At 50.6% G+C, this 16410-nt stretch overlaps 2 protein-coding genes across 2 annotated transcripts; both read right to left on the reverse strand.

Moving 5' to 3' along the window:
• Positions 1-956, reverse strand: VC83_01665 (uncharacterized protein; the record flags this gene model as incomplete). The annotated part of the gene is made up of 3 exons (XM_024465339.1): positions 854-956; positions 351-803; positions 1-303 (listed from the first exon to the last, which is right to left on the reverse strand). The coding sequence occupies exons 2-3, from the start codon at positions 777-779 to the stop codon at positions 1-3; spliced, it is 732 nt and encodes a 243-aa protein (XP_024327126.1). The 5' UTR covers positions 780-803; positions 854-956.
• An 11840-nt stretch (positions 957-12796) lies between these two features.
• On the reverse strand, positions 12797-13330 carry VC83_01666 (uncharacterized protein; the record flags this gene model as incomplete). Its single annotated transcript, XM_024465340.1, has 2 exons — positions 12797-12854; positions 12912-13330. The coding sequence occupies 2 exons, from the start codon at positions 13328-13330 to the stop codon at positions 12797-12799; spliced, it is 477 nt and encodes a 158-aa protein (XP_024327123.1).
• Between the last annotated feature and the right edge of the window lie 3080 nt (positions 13331-16410).

Genomic DNA, 16410 nt, shown 5'->3' on the forward strand with positions numbered 1-16410 from the left:
TTAGATGGGCTGGTTATACAGCCGCAGACGACCAATGGGTGCCAAAACATGATGTAGGGCTATCGTTAATCGAGGCATATCACAGGAAGCAAGCACAAGGAAGCAAGGATGGGACAACGTAATGGTATTGGCCTTGGTGGCATTGCTGTATACGCGCTGGGCAGCGTGAAGGGCGCTGATGGCCTGGACAGTAGCCTCAGAATCAGCAGCAAGGCCAGCATCTTCGTCGTCGGCCCAACAGTTCAGGAGAGCGTCGGCCGCAAGCTGGAGGGCCTCCAACTCGGCGCCAAGCTGGGCAGCAGCCTACCCAACCATTAGTACAAACAAACAATGAGGAGGGAGTCCCTTACTGGAACGCACGCGTGGTTGCCCCGAAGGCAGTCTGCACACTTGGCCATGCCGGAAGGGACCCAGCACATCTGGCCTGGGAAGTTGTAATACGTGTGCGCACACTTCATGCAGCACGGGCAGGAGCCAGCGTGAAGGCGTCCTGCAGAATCAGGAACCTCACAGCGGGCAGCGACCTTCCACCCAAGCACGGTGCGCTCATCCTTTGGAGCCTCAGACTCAGGAACGACGGAGCCTTCGAGATCCTCAGCTTCGTCCTCAACTTCAGGCGAACGATACGGACGGATAGTGCGAGAACGTGATGTGGAGGAGGTGACAACAGATGGAACAGGCGTGGCGGGCGCCTGCGACTCGGGAGAGCTGGACATCTGGGCCACTGGTCGCTTGCGAGGTGTAGTAACTGGAGCCTTCCCCTTCGGCTTGGGAGCCATGATGAGGGTTGGATGATGTCAGATCTATCCGTAACGATAAGCTCCTGCAATCCAGGTGGAAAGGAAGTGATTACCTTAAAGAAACAAGCAACTGTGTAGGCCCCAAAGGTTGGGACTAAGATCGAGGGCGAAAGGCGAAGTAAGGTGATGTTGAGGATGAAGGTGGCAGGAAGTTCGATAGGAAGTTTGGAAGGAAGTAGGAGTTTGGCGCGAGACCCATAACAAAGGGGGTGGCCGCGGCAACCCACAACCAAGGGGGGTCACGGGACCAGCACACCAAGCACACACCCAAACAAGTCCACCACCCGGGTCAAAACAAAAAGTCTAAACAAGCCAGGAGGGCAAGTAAGCCCTAGCTGCGAAACCTTGGAATTGAGGGCAATCCCTCTAAGAGGGGAGGTAATTGTAAGGAAGGCCATCACGTGCCACCACGTGAGGTCCCTTTCATAAGCGGCCCATAGGGCTCGGTAAAATAGGGCACAAGGTGCATAGATAAAAGGGGTTGGAGGCCTCAGAAGAAGGCCTCCAGTCAATAGTCGATGTATCTACGTAGACCTATTGTGCTTACAGAATACGATACCTTCCTGCCTCCTGACCTGGTTCCCTGGACTCCCGTGAGACCTTAGGCTTACGCTTTACAGAAGCTCCTATCTAATCTACTTATATAGTGTGTTATGCCTTATAGATCCTGTCTAGTCTATAGACCATGTAGGATCAGTCCTTGTCCTATGACTGTAAGGATGCCTGTCCTCAGTGACGTAAAGGATCTGAGTCGGGCAGGTTACGGTCACATGATAAGAGTTAAGGCAGGTTAGCTGAGTCGGACCCGTTTTGGGTACTTAAGGGGATTGACCCAATGGGGTCCCTCTCCCTCAGTGACGGAAGGTATCTGAGTTGGACAAGTTACGGTCACATGGTGAGAGTGAAGGCAGGTTAGCCGAGTCGGACCCGTTTCAGTGTCATGACACTCCTTCGATATTTTTTTATGACCCTTCGATTCGCTTTAGTCTCTAGTACTTATTTCACTATGTCATTCGCTTCACCTGCTTCACTCACTTCGCTCACTTCGCTTCACTTGCTGACCTAGATCAGCCCAAAATGACTACTGGCTTAGGCTCTCTTGTTATTGGCTCGCTTCACTAGGGCTCGCTTAGCTAGGGTTCGGTTAATTAGTGCCTTCGCTTATTTGGCACTAGGGATTTTTACTGTTATATAAGCACTTTTTTACTGTTATATAAGCACTTATTGCTCATGTCTCTTATTGATCTTTAGCTAGCAAATTATACACTACTTGGCCTTCTTGCAATTCCTCCTGTTTTGACTTACTTTGCATTCCCTTACTGAGTTGAACCACTTGGCCAACCTGTTAGTCTCACCACTTGACCCCTGTGGTATAAAGTATATGCTTTGGAGCCTGAACTACTATACCTTGTCCTACTGCTTCGAGTATCGAAGTCTTCACATTATACTTCAGATACTTCTGCAGACTCGAAGGTCAGCCTTGGTTCGAACTGTCCTTACATTCGGGTACTTAAGGAGATTGACCCAAGGGGGTTCCTCTCTTCATTTTTTTTGTATCCTTCATAGTAGACCTATAGGATAGCATCCGTTTAGCCTCCGACTCGCACTCTCATATGCTATTACTGTGAGCTGGGTGCCCTGTGTCCTTACAATGACTTACAGATCCTGTCTAGTCTATAGACCATGTAGGATTGGTCATGCGGTCCTAGTCTTGTTGTAATGGTGGGTGCACCAGATGTGAGAAGCTAGCCACCCAAGGAAGGGGATGATTTTACTAAGACAACACACTGTCTTAGGAAACAGAGCAAAAGGGTTGTAGCTTAGACTATTCCACAATGCAGCAATCAGGTGTATGATGTAGTGAAGTGGTTTAGACAAGTTGTAATAAATGTTGAGTCTGAGAACTCAGGGATAAGTCAGAGGTTAGCACCTCACTTACTTTTCAGAAACAAGGAGTAACAAGATCAATTGGAAGCTTGGAAAAGACGTGGAAGTATGTGATAGTCGATTTACTGTATTGTCTGCTTGCCCTTTCTTAAGGAAAGGGCAATTCTATTTATGCCAAATGAGTGTAGTTCTCTCATTTTCCATGACTTTCCATGACTAACCAGGGTTGGTAACTGTATTAGAAATCAAGTGAAACCCACAACTAGCTTGCTAATCATGTAGTAAACGTAAGAAAATCCCATAGAACCATTTCTTGGGTTCGTAGCCTATAGGAAGTGAAAGGAGGTCCAAGGTCAGAGTACCCCTATAGACACATTATGTCATAACTTAACGAATCTTGTGGGTAACTAAGGAGCGATGACGTGTAATGAATCATAGAGGGTTGTAGAAGCTTTTGGAGCTATCATTCATGTTCCTAGGCCTCTAGTTGGTAGGGATATGCCATGTGGTAGTATTGGCCCACCCCCTTAAGGAGGATATTTTCTTAATAACTTGTTCAATGAGTGTCCAAATGATATGCCGTGATGTATGTAGCATAAACAGATGTAGTAAAAGAGTTTGCAGCAATCGTTGAGTAGTATTGCTCTTGTTGTTGGTGTGATAAGCCAAGGTATGTATGGTGACTTGTAGGTTTGAGGAGGAGATTTCTAAGTTTGCTCTTGAGTTTGATAGCAAACTGTAAGGACACAGGGCACCCAGCTCACAGTAATAGCATATGAGAGTGCGAGTCGGAGGCTAAACGGATGCTATCCTATAGGTCTACTACGAAGGATACAAAAAAAATGAAGAGAGGAACCCCGTTGGGTAAATCTCCTTAAGTACCCGAAACAGGTCCGACTCGGCTAACCTGCCTTCACCCTGTAAGGATGCCTTCTCGTCTCTCATTCTAGGGAGTAGACTCCAGGTAGCCGCGGGGTCACGTGTGATCATTTGGGTGAGCTAACCGAGTCGGAACCAAGTCGGATGGGTTTCGGGTACTTGAGAAAATCGACTCACGGGTTTCCCCCATCATCTTTTTGTATCCTTCGTAGTAGACCTATAGGATAGCATCCGTTTAGCCTCTGACTCGCACTCTCATATGCTATTACTGTGAGCTGGGTGCCCTGTGTCCTTACATTATACAAAAAAGATCACGCCTGCCGGGGACGGCCGTACTTAAATAATATCCCACACCGGAATGACTCAGGAGAACTACCGTTACACCATCGACTGCGACTCGGTGACATTTCGGAGGAGAGACCTGATGACTTCAAATAGCCGTGATTCCAGAGATCTCATGGACAGCCAGTGGATCAGGGTTTGATTCTTCAGAACAAGCTGGTAAAGTCGCCAACGTGTTGGCGCCAAATAGGATACGAGATCCTTAAGAACCCCCTCATAGCACAGAGGAAATTGTGGACAAGAGCGTTGATAGCTATGAGCTACCAGAAGTCAAGCTCTTTGGTATCGGTGCCGATACACACCCGAGGCAATATGTCGAAAAAGCTGACATAAAAACATACCCCAAGACAACGACGGTCAACTGCCAGAATGACTACCAGACAAACCACCGCTGCAACTACGACCGCTGTGCCATCTGAAGACATCCTGAGTCGAAGGCCCACCTCGAAGCACAGATACAGGAGATCAAGGATCTACTAGTTACCCTGACGGCAACCCAGACCAGAATCCCGTCCACACCGCCGGTGGACGCCCCATACCCACAGTCGAAGCTGTGGAGCAACAAACGCCTCGCACACGAAACACCCCCGAGACAATTCAATTGCCACCTCTTCGGAACACTCGTTCTCCATCAATTCCAGGGTCATCACAAATGCACACCGAGGACCCTCCGAGTCGCTATAAGAAATCAACCATCTCTGAGAAAATCCTTCCTCTCAGCGATGGGGTAGAACATACCTTCCTACAATGGAGTGCTTCGATTCGGGACTGACTCATAGTCAAGGTGGACAGACGAATGTGAGGATGCGTTCGAGGAATTGTGATGACAACTTTTAGCGGTACAGGCACTTCACCACTTCAACCCCGAATTGCCTACGAAGCTGGAGACCGACTCCTCTGATGGAGTGGTAGCTGGTGTCCTGTCTCAAGAACACCCTGACAAGTGATGGTACCCCGTAAGCTTTTACAGTCATGTCCTATCTGGACATGAGATCAATTGGGAGATCCACGAGAAGGAACTATTCGCAATAGTAAAGGCCTTCGGAAAATGGAGGCCCGAGTTGGCTTCGGTGCGCCACTGAGTCGACGTGTACACTGACCACCGTTCGCTGGAATACTTCATGTCTACCAAGGTTCTCACCGCGAAGCAGGTTCGATGGATGGAGCTACTCTCCGACTTCAACTTCTGCATTACGTACACTGCGGACAAGGATAACCAGAAGGCAGATATTCTGAGCCGAAGAGACCAAGACTTAGTAACGCAGCAGAAAGTCAAACTTGATAGTAGGGCGAGGGTATTGTTAGGTCCAAACCGCCCTGCACACCCGAATCAGCACTGAACTCGCCGAGAGCTACATAGCATCCATTAATTTGATGGACACCCCAAGCCCCAGGTGCCCTTCAATTTAATAGAGGCGCTATGTGCGGACAATCGGAAGTCGTTCACCGAGACTCGCGCGAAACAACCCTACCGGACGGATTCGCAATGAACAACCAGCTCCTCCTGTACAAAGGCCGCCTATGTGTGAATCGCCACACCAACCTATGTACGAAACTGCGTGACATGCCGGCTTTCTCACACCAATGTCACTAAGCAACAAGGATTTCTACACCCACTACCCATACCTGAATACCCTATGCAACACCTCACCATGGACTTCAAGGAGTTCCCAAGGGACAAGCATGGATACGATAGCATCTTAGTGTTTATGGACTGACTCGGAAAGAGTTCGGTGACAATACCTTGCTACAAAACCACAACTGCCCGGCAGATGGCGCAATTGTTCATCGAATGGATATACTGATTCGGACACACTCCGGTGTCACGGTTCACCAAGGCATAGGGCGCCAGTTGGTTATTATGAATTAAACTCAATCTAGAGAAGAAAGGAAAGAGAAGAGGAGCACTCGATCAGTGGCTCGATCTATATACAGCTATTGTGGAGTGAATTCTCTTTAGCGAGACCAGTTCTGAGAATTCACTCCACAACTGAAAACTTCGCTCCAACCCCGGAAAGCTCCCCACACCCCTGAACCCCCACTCGAGCTGCAAGGCGCACTTGATATCGTAACACTACCCCCCCCCTACTCCAGAGTTGATCTCCTGATCAAGAAATCCCATTTTCAAAAAAAAACAATTGTCTCCAGCTCTCATTTTGGTTTCTGAGGGTATTTTCTGTGATATGCTTGGGTAACTTCTGGAGAATTTTCAAAGCTCTCTGCAGTATACCATGTCTCATCNAAGATCATCTGCACGTACCTTTCCGCGAGGCCAACAGATGAAGGATGAGAGATCGGTGCCGTTACGGCCTGTATGCCACGCGACTTAAGATGTCCCATGGTTTGATCAGACGTGAAATGTTTCCCATTATCGAAGTACATAGAGAGAGGAGTTCCGAATGGGGTACATATGGTGTCGTCAATAAAGGAGACGACGGTAGATGATTTCGCACGTGCAGACGGCTTGGCCATTAGGTATCGAGTCATGTATTCAACTGAGAGCAGGATGTACGCATTCCCCTTGCAAGACCTAGGAAATATTGGTCCGAGAAAATCCATACCGAGTAAATCGAACGGAGTCATTTCAAAAATAGGATTCAACCTGTAAGGAAGGCCATCACATGCCACCACGTGAGGCCCCTTTGGTGGGGCCCGTAGGGCTCGGTAAAGTAGGGCGCAAGGCGCCTGGATAAAAGGGGCTGGAGGCCTCGGAAGAAGGCCTCTAGTTAATAGTCGATGTATCTACGTAGACCTATTGTGCTTACATAATACGATACCTTCCTGCCTCCTGACCTGGTTCCCTGGACTCCCGTGAGACCCTTAGGCTTACGATCCTTACAATTCTATTGACTCGACCCATATCCAGCCTACTGGGTCAGGATGGCGAGTATTGAAAGAAGGATTACGCATGCAACTTCTGGAGGAGCAACGCCAGCAACTGACGCCACTGAGCCAGCTCCAAGAACTACGTCCGTAGAAGCTAGCCATTCGACGGCAGGCCAGGACGAGAGCATGGCCTCGAAGCTGGCAGACCTTCGGAAGCGGATGGACGAAGAGAGGGCCTACATCAACACGATGGAGGAAGCCCTAGAGCTTTTCCGAAGAACGCACGGCGACGACTACAACGCCTACCCTGAGGCGGTACGGGACTTCGCGAAGAAGCAAGCCCGGATTCAGGAAGAGAACCATCGGAAAAGGCGACACCAAGATATCGAGGACGAGTGGGAAGGACCCCAACAAGAGGAGGAGGCAAGACTGCCTCTACCGTATCAATGGAGGTCACACCAGCCCAGAGGCCAATAGGAAGGGTCAAGGAACCTAAGGTATATAAGGGCGAATCCATCCGAGAGCTCAACGAGTTCATGGCCTCGATCCGCGCTATCTTCCGATACCAACCAAGGGTTTTTCCAACCGAGCAATCTAAGGTGGCCTTCGCTGCCCAATACTTGGAAGGACACCCTATGAAGGAATGGGATAACCGGTGCGCAACCCAAGGAGAGGATACATAGATCCCTTGGATATCGCTGGGTTCGAAGAGTTTCTTCGGGACCTCCATGTCGACCCAGCCAACCGACAACGCATCGCGGCCTTGAAGTATAACGTCGCCCTACAACGGAAAGGCAGAGCATCCGCAAGTTCGTGGCCTACCTTGAGGACCTCAAACGCGAGATGGAACCGTATACTGAATCGCAGAAGACTGTCCACCTTCTGGACGAAGATTCACCCAGAGATGAGGCAGCGGCTCCTTAAGGAGGGTACGCAGAGCGTTCCTCTACCCAAAGGGACGCTATCATTAATATCCTGGCAATGTTAGAAATGACAAACCAGTGGGTAACAGAGAGAACTCCTACCGTTGACAAGTCCAACTCAAGGGAGGGAAGGAATACCTCCCAGGGCAGCTTTCCATTCCGAAAGGGCAACTCTGGCAGCCACAGGGCTCCCCAGCCCTCGGCCCAAGGAGAAAGAACACCCTTCTGGAATAGACACCGCCCACAAGACCAGCGGCCGGTGAGAGGACAGGCCCCTACCCACAGTAGGGACGCTAGGCCAATCCCTAGCGGAATCAATTGTTATAACTGTGGCAAGGCGGGCCACCTCACGAAGGAATGTCGAGGCCCACGCCAACACACAGGCCCAGGGGTGAGGAAATTGGACGCCTACACCCCCAAGAGGGAGTGACTCCCAGCAGAATCCCAGAAGCCTACGGCGCAGCCGTCGAATGGAGATCAAGGTAGAGGTGCAGGTAGGGCCCGGATGGCACAAGGCAAGAGCCCTCCTCGACTCAGGATCTGACACGTCCACCATCCACCCTCTGTTTGCCAAAGAGAAGGGTTTGGAGTGCTGGGATAGGGCACCGCCACGGGCAAGGGCAGTCGATGGAAAAGAGGTTGTGATATATGGAGCGGCCACCACCCAGGTCCAAGCTAGGGACCACTTTCAAAGGGAATGCGTGGTCGCCCAGACCCTCCATTCCATGGACACCCCAGGAGTAGACGTCATCCTTGGGATGGATTGGATGACGCAGGTCAACCCCCAGATCGACTGGCGCAAACAGACCTGGCGCCAGCCCTTCGATATTGCGAGAGCCGAGGTGGCGGATATTGAAGAATGGGAGGAAGGTGATACTGCCTTCGTCTTGGCCTTAAACACAGACGATAGCGCGCCTACCCAATGCCCGAAGGAATACGAGGACTATATTGACGTCTTCTCGGAGGAAAAGGCAGAAGAACTGCCAGAGCTGGGAAGGAAAACCCATGCCATCGATACTGGGCCCCAGGAACCACCGTATGGGCCAGTATATAACCTATCGGAAACGGAGCTGGCCACGCTCCGTAAATACCTCGACGAGAGCGAGAAGAAGGGTTGGATCCGAAGGAGCGTAAGCCCTGCAGGTGCGCCCATCCTATTCGTTCAGAAGAAGGACGGAAGCCTACGCCTCTGCGTAGACTACAGAGGCTTGAATAAGATTACCGTGAAGAATCGACACCCGCTGCCACTGATCACGGAGACCTTGGATCGGCTCCAAGGGTCGAGGTGCTTCACAAAGCTTGATATTAGGAACGCCTACCACCGCATCCGTATTCGCCCAGGCGACGAGTGGAAGACAGCGTTCCGTACTCGATATGGACACTTCGAGTACAGGGTGATGCCTTTTGGATTGGCTAACGCACCTGCAACGTTCCAAGCGTACATGAATGAGACCCTACAAGGGTTGGTTGACACCATATGTGTCGTATACCTTGATGATATCCTCATCTACTCCCAGAAGGAGGAGGAACACGCTGACCACGTACGAGAGGTCCTAGGACGCCTACGCGAGGCGAACCTATACGTGAAGCTCTCAAAGTGCGAGTTCAATGCCAAGAAGGTAAGCTTCCTTGGGTATATTGTCACGACGGAAGGGGTGGCTATGGAAAGCGACCGGGTTGCTGCAATCGCTGATTGGCCAATACCTAGGACCCATCGAGAGGTCCAGGTGTTCCTCGGCTTTGCCAACTTTTACCGGCGCTTTTGTAAAGCAATACTCCTCCGTGGTGGCCCCAATGACAGGCCTTATGAAAGGGGCAAAGGCAGGCAAGCAGACAGGCCCGTTCATGTGGGGGGAGGAACAGCAAAGCGCCTTCGGCCAGTTGAAGAAGGCCTTCACTACAGCCCCCACACTGGTCCATTTCGACCCATGCCGTAGAATCAGGCTCCAGACGGACTCGTCAGGCTTTGCGCTCGCTGCGAACCTGTCCCAATTAGTGAAAGGAACTAAGCCAGAAGAGAAGGGCGAATGGCACCCAGTTGCCTTTTTCAGCAAAAAGCTAGATCCAGCAGAGCTGAACTATGAAGTCCACGACCAGGAACTCCTGGCGATCGTGAAGTCCTTCGAGCAGTGGAGACACTACCTCGAAGGAAGCCAGTACCCAATTGAGGTCCTAACAGATCACAACAATCTGAAGTATTTTATGGAAACCACCGCCCTCACAAGGAGGCAAGCGCGGTGGGCGCAGGCGTTATCAGCCTATGATTTCCACATCTCCTATCGAGCGGGAAAAACAAACCCAGCAGACGGTCCATCGAGGAGACCAGACTATGAGGGTGAAAAGGGTAGCCAGAATGTGATGCTACCGACCCTTAAGAACAAGCTCCGAGAAGCCATGCAGGCAGGAGGTATCCCGCAGATAAGTCGGACGATAACAAGCCAAGAAGGCTTTCAGATAGGAGAACCTAACCTACAGCGTAGGAAGGCAAATGCTAGCAGCGTAAGACTGGGCGATGACCATAGTAAGGACACCAAGAGTCCAGGTCTCGTTGTCCCTCGGGTTGCAGTAGCTGCTGTAGCCAAGGGAGAGAGCGCCTATAGTGCTGCGTCTGAACCCCTAATAGACTTGATCAAAACCCTCCAGGCGACTGACGAGTTAGCTGTTAAAAGGGCCAAGGATATTGGGTTGGCGCGAGCAAAGGGCTCTTCAGATTGGAGAGTAGACGATACAGGCATCCTACGCTTCAAGGGAGTGGTATATGTACCTCCCAACCAGGCAGTGCGGATGGAAATTTTCAAGATTTGCCATGACGACCCACTAGCCGGGCATTTTGGATATAAGAAAACCCAAGAGTTGATCCAACGCAAATACTACTGGCCTGGCCTCAGCGAGGAAACCAGGGAGTATGTACGGGGCTGCGATAGATGCCAGCGCATGAAGCCCGTGCGGCATAGGCCATATGGCGAGATGCAGGCCTTAAGAATGCCCTCGAAACCATTTGAATCCATAAGTATGGACTTTATCACGGATCTGCCCCCAAGCGTAGGGGCGGATCAAGGCAAGGCTTCAGACTCCATCCTTGTGATTGTTGATCGTTATACTAAGGTGTCCAAATATATACCCTGTAGGAAAACCATCACGGCCCCAGAGCTGTCGCGCCTCTTCCTTGCGTTCTGGGTAAAGGACTTTGGAATCCCAGCCGAAATAATCACGGATCGAGGGAGTGTGTTCACCTGTCACTTCTGGTCAGCGTTCTGTTTTCACCTCAAAGTAAGGCGTAACCTATCGACCGCTTTCCACCCTCAATCCGACGGCCAGACTGAGAGGCAGAATCAGAATATCGAAGCCTACTTGCGGATCCACTGTAATCAGCACCAAGACAACTGGGTGGAACTCCTCCACTTCGCGTCTTCCACGATTCCATCCAGATGTCGCCAAACCAGGCCCGATACGGCATCAATATAGACCTAAGACAAGGGATCGAGGACGACCCACCAGAAGGGAAGTGCCAGTCGCGAAAGATCGCATCAACCTGATCCTAGAATTGCGACAGGAGCTCGAAGAGGCATGGAAACAGACGAAGGAAGCCCAAATACGAGGCTACAACAAGCTGCACAAGCCAATGCAGTACGTGGTAGGAGAGAAAGTATGGCTTTCGGCCAAGAATATCAGAACCACCCAGCCAAGTAGGAAGCTTGGGCACTGCTGGCTTGGCCCGTATGAGATCACCCAGCGCATCGGTAAGCAGGCTTACCAGTTGAAGCTACCGCCAAGGTATAAGGCGATCCACAACGTGTTCCACGTGTCCTTACTAGAAAGGTATTGGAAAAACACAGAGGAACCCAACCCTCCACCTAGCCCAGAAATTGTGGACGGTGAGGAAGAATACCAAGTAGAAGCAGTCCTAGACCACAGGATAATCAAACGAGGCAGGGGCCAGAGAGAGGAGTACCTTATTAGATGGGCTGGTTATACAGCCGCAGACGACCAATGGGTGCCAAAACATGATGTAGGGCTATCGTTAATCGAGGCATATCACAGGAAGCATGCACAAGGAAGCAAGGATGGGACAACGTAATGGTATTGGCCTTGGTGGCATTGCTGTATACGCGCTGGGCAGCGTGAAGGGCGCTGATGGCCTGGACAGTAGCCTCAGAATCAGCAGCAAGGCCAGCATCTTCGTCGTCGGCCCAACAGTTCAGGAGAGCGTCGGCCGCTGTAATGGTGGGTGCACCAGATATGAGAATCTAGCCACCCAAGGAAGGGATGAATTTACTAAGACAACACACTGTCTTAGGAAACAGAGCCAAAGGGTTGTAGCTTAGACTATTCCACAACGCAGCAATCAGGTGTATGATGTGGTGAAGTGGTTTAGACAAGTTGCAACAAATGTTGAGTCTGAGAACTCAGGGAAGTCAGAGGTTAGCACCTCACTGACTTTTCAAAAACAGAGAATAACAAGATCAATGCTTGGAAGCTTGGAAAAGACGTAGAAGTATGTGCTAGTCGATTTACTGTATTGTCTGCTTGCCCTTTCTTAAGGAAAGGGCAATCCTATTTATGCCAAAGGAGTGTAGTTCTCTCATTTTCCATGACTTTCCATGACTAACCAGGCTTGGTAAATGTATTAGAAATCAAGTGCGACCACAACTAGCTTGCTAATCATGTAGTGAACGTAAGAGAATCCCATAGAACCATCTCTTGGGTTCCTAGCCTATAGGAAGTGAAAAGGAGGTCCAAGGTCAGAGTACCTATAGATAAATTATGTCATAACTTAACCAATCTTGTGGGTAACTAAGGAGCGATGACGTGTAATGAATCATAGAGGGTTGTAGAAGCTTCTAGAGCTATCGTTCATGTTCCTAGGCCTCTAGTTGGTAGATATATGCCATGTGGTAGTATTGGCCCACCCCCTTAAGGAGGAGATTTTCTTAATAACTTGTTCAATGAGTGTTCAAATGATATGCCGTGATGTATGTAGCATAAACAGATGTAGTAGAAGAGTTTGCAGCAATCGTTGAGTAGTATTGCTTCTGTTGTTGGTGTGATAAGCCAAGATATGTATGGTGACTTGTAGGTTTGAGGAGGAGATTTCTAAGTTTGCTCTTGAGTTTGATAGCAAACTGAGTGCAACGAATGTCAGTATGACAGCCGCAAGCTGGAGGGCCTCCAACTCGGCGCCAAGCTGGGCAGCAGCCTACCCAACCATTAGTACAAACAAACAATGAGGAGGGAGTCCCTTACTGGAACGCACGCGTGGTTGCCCTGAAGGCAGTCTGCACACTTGGCCATGCCGGAAGGGACCCAGCACATCTGGCCTGGGAAGTTGTAATACGTGTGCGCACACTTCATGCAGCATGGGCGGGAGCCAGCGCGAAGGCGTCCTGCAGAATCAGGAACCTCACAGCGGGCAGCGACCTTCCACCCAAGCACGGTGTGCTCATCCTTTGGAGCCTCAGACTCAGGAACGATGGAGCCTTCGAGATCCTCAGCTTCGTCCTCAACTTCAGGCGAACGATACGGACGGATAGTGTGAGAACATGATGTGGAGGAGGCGATAACAGATGGAACAGGCGTGGCGGGCACCTGCGACTCGGGAGAGCTGGACATCTGGGCCACTGGTCGCTTGCGAGGTGTAGTAACTGGATCCTTCCCCTTCGGCTTGGGAGCCATGATGAGGGTTGGACGATGTGAGATCTATCCGTAACGATAAGCTCCTGCAATCCAGGTGGAAAGGAAGTGATTACCTTAAAGAAACAAGCAACTGTGTAGGCCCCAAAGGTTGGGACTAAGATCGAGGGCGAAAGGCGAAGTAAGGTGATGTTGAGGATGAAGGTGGCAGGAAGTTCGATAGGAAGTTTGGAAGGAAGTAGGAGTTTGGCGCGAGACCTATAACAAAGGGGGTGGCCGCGGCAACCCACAACAAGGGGGGTCACGGGACCAGCCCACCAAGCGCGCACCCAAACAAGCTCACCACCTGGGGCAAAACAAAAAGTCCAAACAAGCCAGGAGGGTAATCAAGCCCTACCTGCAAACCTCGGAATTGAGGGCAATTCCCCCAAGAGGGGGGGTAATTGTAAGGAAGGCCATCACGTGCCACCATGTGAGGCCCCTTTGGTGGGGCCCATAGGGCTCGGTAAAGTAGGGCGCAAGGCGCCTGGATAAAAGGGGCTGGAGGCCTCGGAAGAAGGCCTCCAGTCAATAGTCGATGTATCTACGTAGACCTATTGTGCTTACAGAATACGATACCTTCCTGCCTCCTGACCTGGTTCCCTGGACTCCCGTGAGACCCTTAGGCTTACGATCCTTACACAACCCGACACTTGGGCATAGCGGACCAACAGCTTGACAAGCTGGACAAGACTTACAATATTTGTCAATGTCCCGCATCCTAGAAGGCCAATATGCTTTTCCTACCACTTCCTTCTGCAGAATACCAGCCGCAAAATGACCGTGTAGAGTGTGTAATGCCCGCAATTCGATTTCAACATTCTCCTTTTGAATGCATCGAGAGCGAGAACCATCCTTTTCAATGTATATCAATCTAGGGCCAGCAGTAGAATCCCATAAGACAAATTTGAGAGTGAGACGACGAAGGTTGCAACGCTCAGCAGAAGTCATCTCCGACTGGAGAGGGAGCGCATTGGTTGCTTTGTACTTCACAATGTCGCCATACCACGGATCTTCAACCCAACGTTCCCAACCCTTGAGAATATCTTGAGCACCAAGGTCTTCGGGGTCTAATGGGGCGTAATCAGGCGGCCATTTGTGTTGCAGCCGGAGTTCCACAGCGAGAGCGTGCAGGTCACATTCTTCTTCGGAGTCATAACCAAGATCCGCAGGAGAGAGGAAGGTGTTTGCTGACGTGACAGAGGAGGATGTAACCTTGTTAAATCTCGATAACCCATCCGCAACGGCCAGTTCTCGCCCGGGTACATGGATGTACTCGAGATCGAAGCGAGACAAGAAAATTTGCCAGCGGGCAATACGTCCATGAGGGTCATCCGATTTCATAAGAGACAAGAGGGCTGAATGGTCTGTATAAACTCTAACTGGGAATTTGGATCCTAAAAGCAACCAGTCACACTCTTGCAGACACTTAAATACCGCGAATGATTCCCGTTCGGTGGTGTGCCATAAGCTCTGAGTGGCAGTGAGTTGGTAAGAAAGGAAGCAAACGACATACGGCTTGTCGTCGCATAATTGGTAAAGAACTCCTCCGAGACCGGTCTTACTCGCATCGGTGGCCAAATGATATTGCTTGTTCTCATCCCCAGAGACCACGCAAGTCTCGCAAACTGCCTGCTTGAGTTGGGCGAAGATGCGGTCATGTTCTGGAGTCCAATTCAGACCAACAGCCAGCTTCCGGTTAACAACCTTGCCCTTCTTATTTTTCACTGTCCCAGGCTCCGTGATGATAGCAGTCTTGAGTTTCTGGCACAAGTCTGCTCTTCCCGGAACATAAGTCTTCAAGAAGGGGATAGTCGCGAGAAACCGTTCCAAATCCCGGGGTTCAACAGGTACCGGCCAATCACGGAATGCTGCGATTTTGTCAGCAGACGGCCGCAGTCCATGAGTGGTGCGGGCATGGCCAAGGATGCGGACATTCGCACTGCCAAATCGAGCCTTCTCAGGGTTTAGTCGAAGTTTGGCCCAGGCCAACCGGGGAAAATAGAAGTGATGCAAAAAGTGAACAAGATTCTCCAGAGTGTCCGCTCCGCCAGCGTCGTCGTCAACAAAGTGAGCGAAAGTGCTCACTCCCGGCATGACATCTGCCAATGCGGGCTCTGCATCTGGCGCAGGGATGGGACCAGTGACCAAATCCTTCAACCGTGCGTAAGTTCCTGGTGACCCTGTTAAGCCCTGCCCCATTCGGGCATAACAGAACTGGCCGAGACTCGAAATAAATGCAGTCTTGAATTGATGCTCCCTGGCGATCTTCACGGCCCAGTAGCCGTGGAGACCGTCAGCACAAAACATAAACCGCAAATGTTCTTGCCCGAGCGTACGCAAGATAGGCTCGATTCTTCGAGCAGGGTATTGTGACTTGATAGTTGCGTTGTTTAATGGTATAAAATTATGTACAAGTCTCAACTGCCCCGAAGTCTTCTCCACGAATCTGCAGCGCGCCGCCCATGGCGACTCAGAGTATTGTATAATTTGTGCAGCGAGAAGTTTCGGAAATTCTTCGTGCTGCCAACGAACCTCACGGTCCGTATAAATTTTCAGTGTCGCCTTTCGGGGAGGAATGTGATCGTGCGTGGGGATGTTATAAGTAACCAGATCTGTGGCAGGCAAATCGCGAACATCTGTGGCGAACATATCTCGCCACGTATACAGGCATCGTCCAACGAAATCAATGTCCTCCTCAGAGGTGACAAGCTCAGCGATGAGTCTCTCATTTGCCTGAGTCCACTCCCGGATGTCTTCTACTGATGCTTGCGACATCTCTCTCCGGTATTGGGCTGGTCGTTCCTTGGTAGGAAAGTTGTATCGATCCTCTGTCGCTAATGCTCTCTGTTCTTCCTCACTTGAAGCATGCATGGTGCAAATGTGGTAGCACTCTCCGCACAGGTTGACGACTGGGAGAGCAGCTTGGGAAGCCTGAGGGGATTCATGCAATTCATTGTCAGAAGCCCTTGATGCCTTTGCTTCTCTCATGCTCCCAGTTGCATCGACTGGTTCCATCGAAATTCCACATTCGTAGCACTGAGCAGAATCTAGGGATTTGCCCTCATTCCACGGCTGCCTCC

This window comes from Pseudogymnoascus destructans (assembly GCF_001641265.1).
Source record: "Pseudogymnoascus destructans isolate 20631-21 unplaced genomic scaffold scaffold_3, whole genome shotgun sequence".
Lineage (NCBI taxonomy): Eukaryota > Fungi > Ascomycota > Leotiomycetes > Thelebolales > Thelebolaceae > Pseudogymnoascus > Pseudogymnoascus destructans.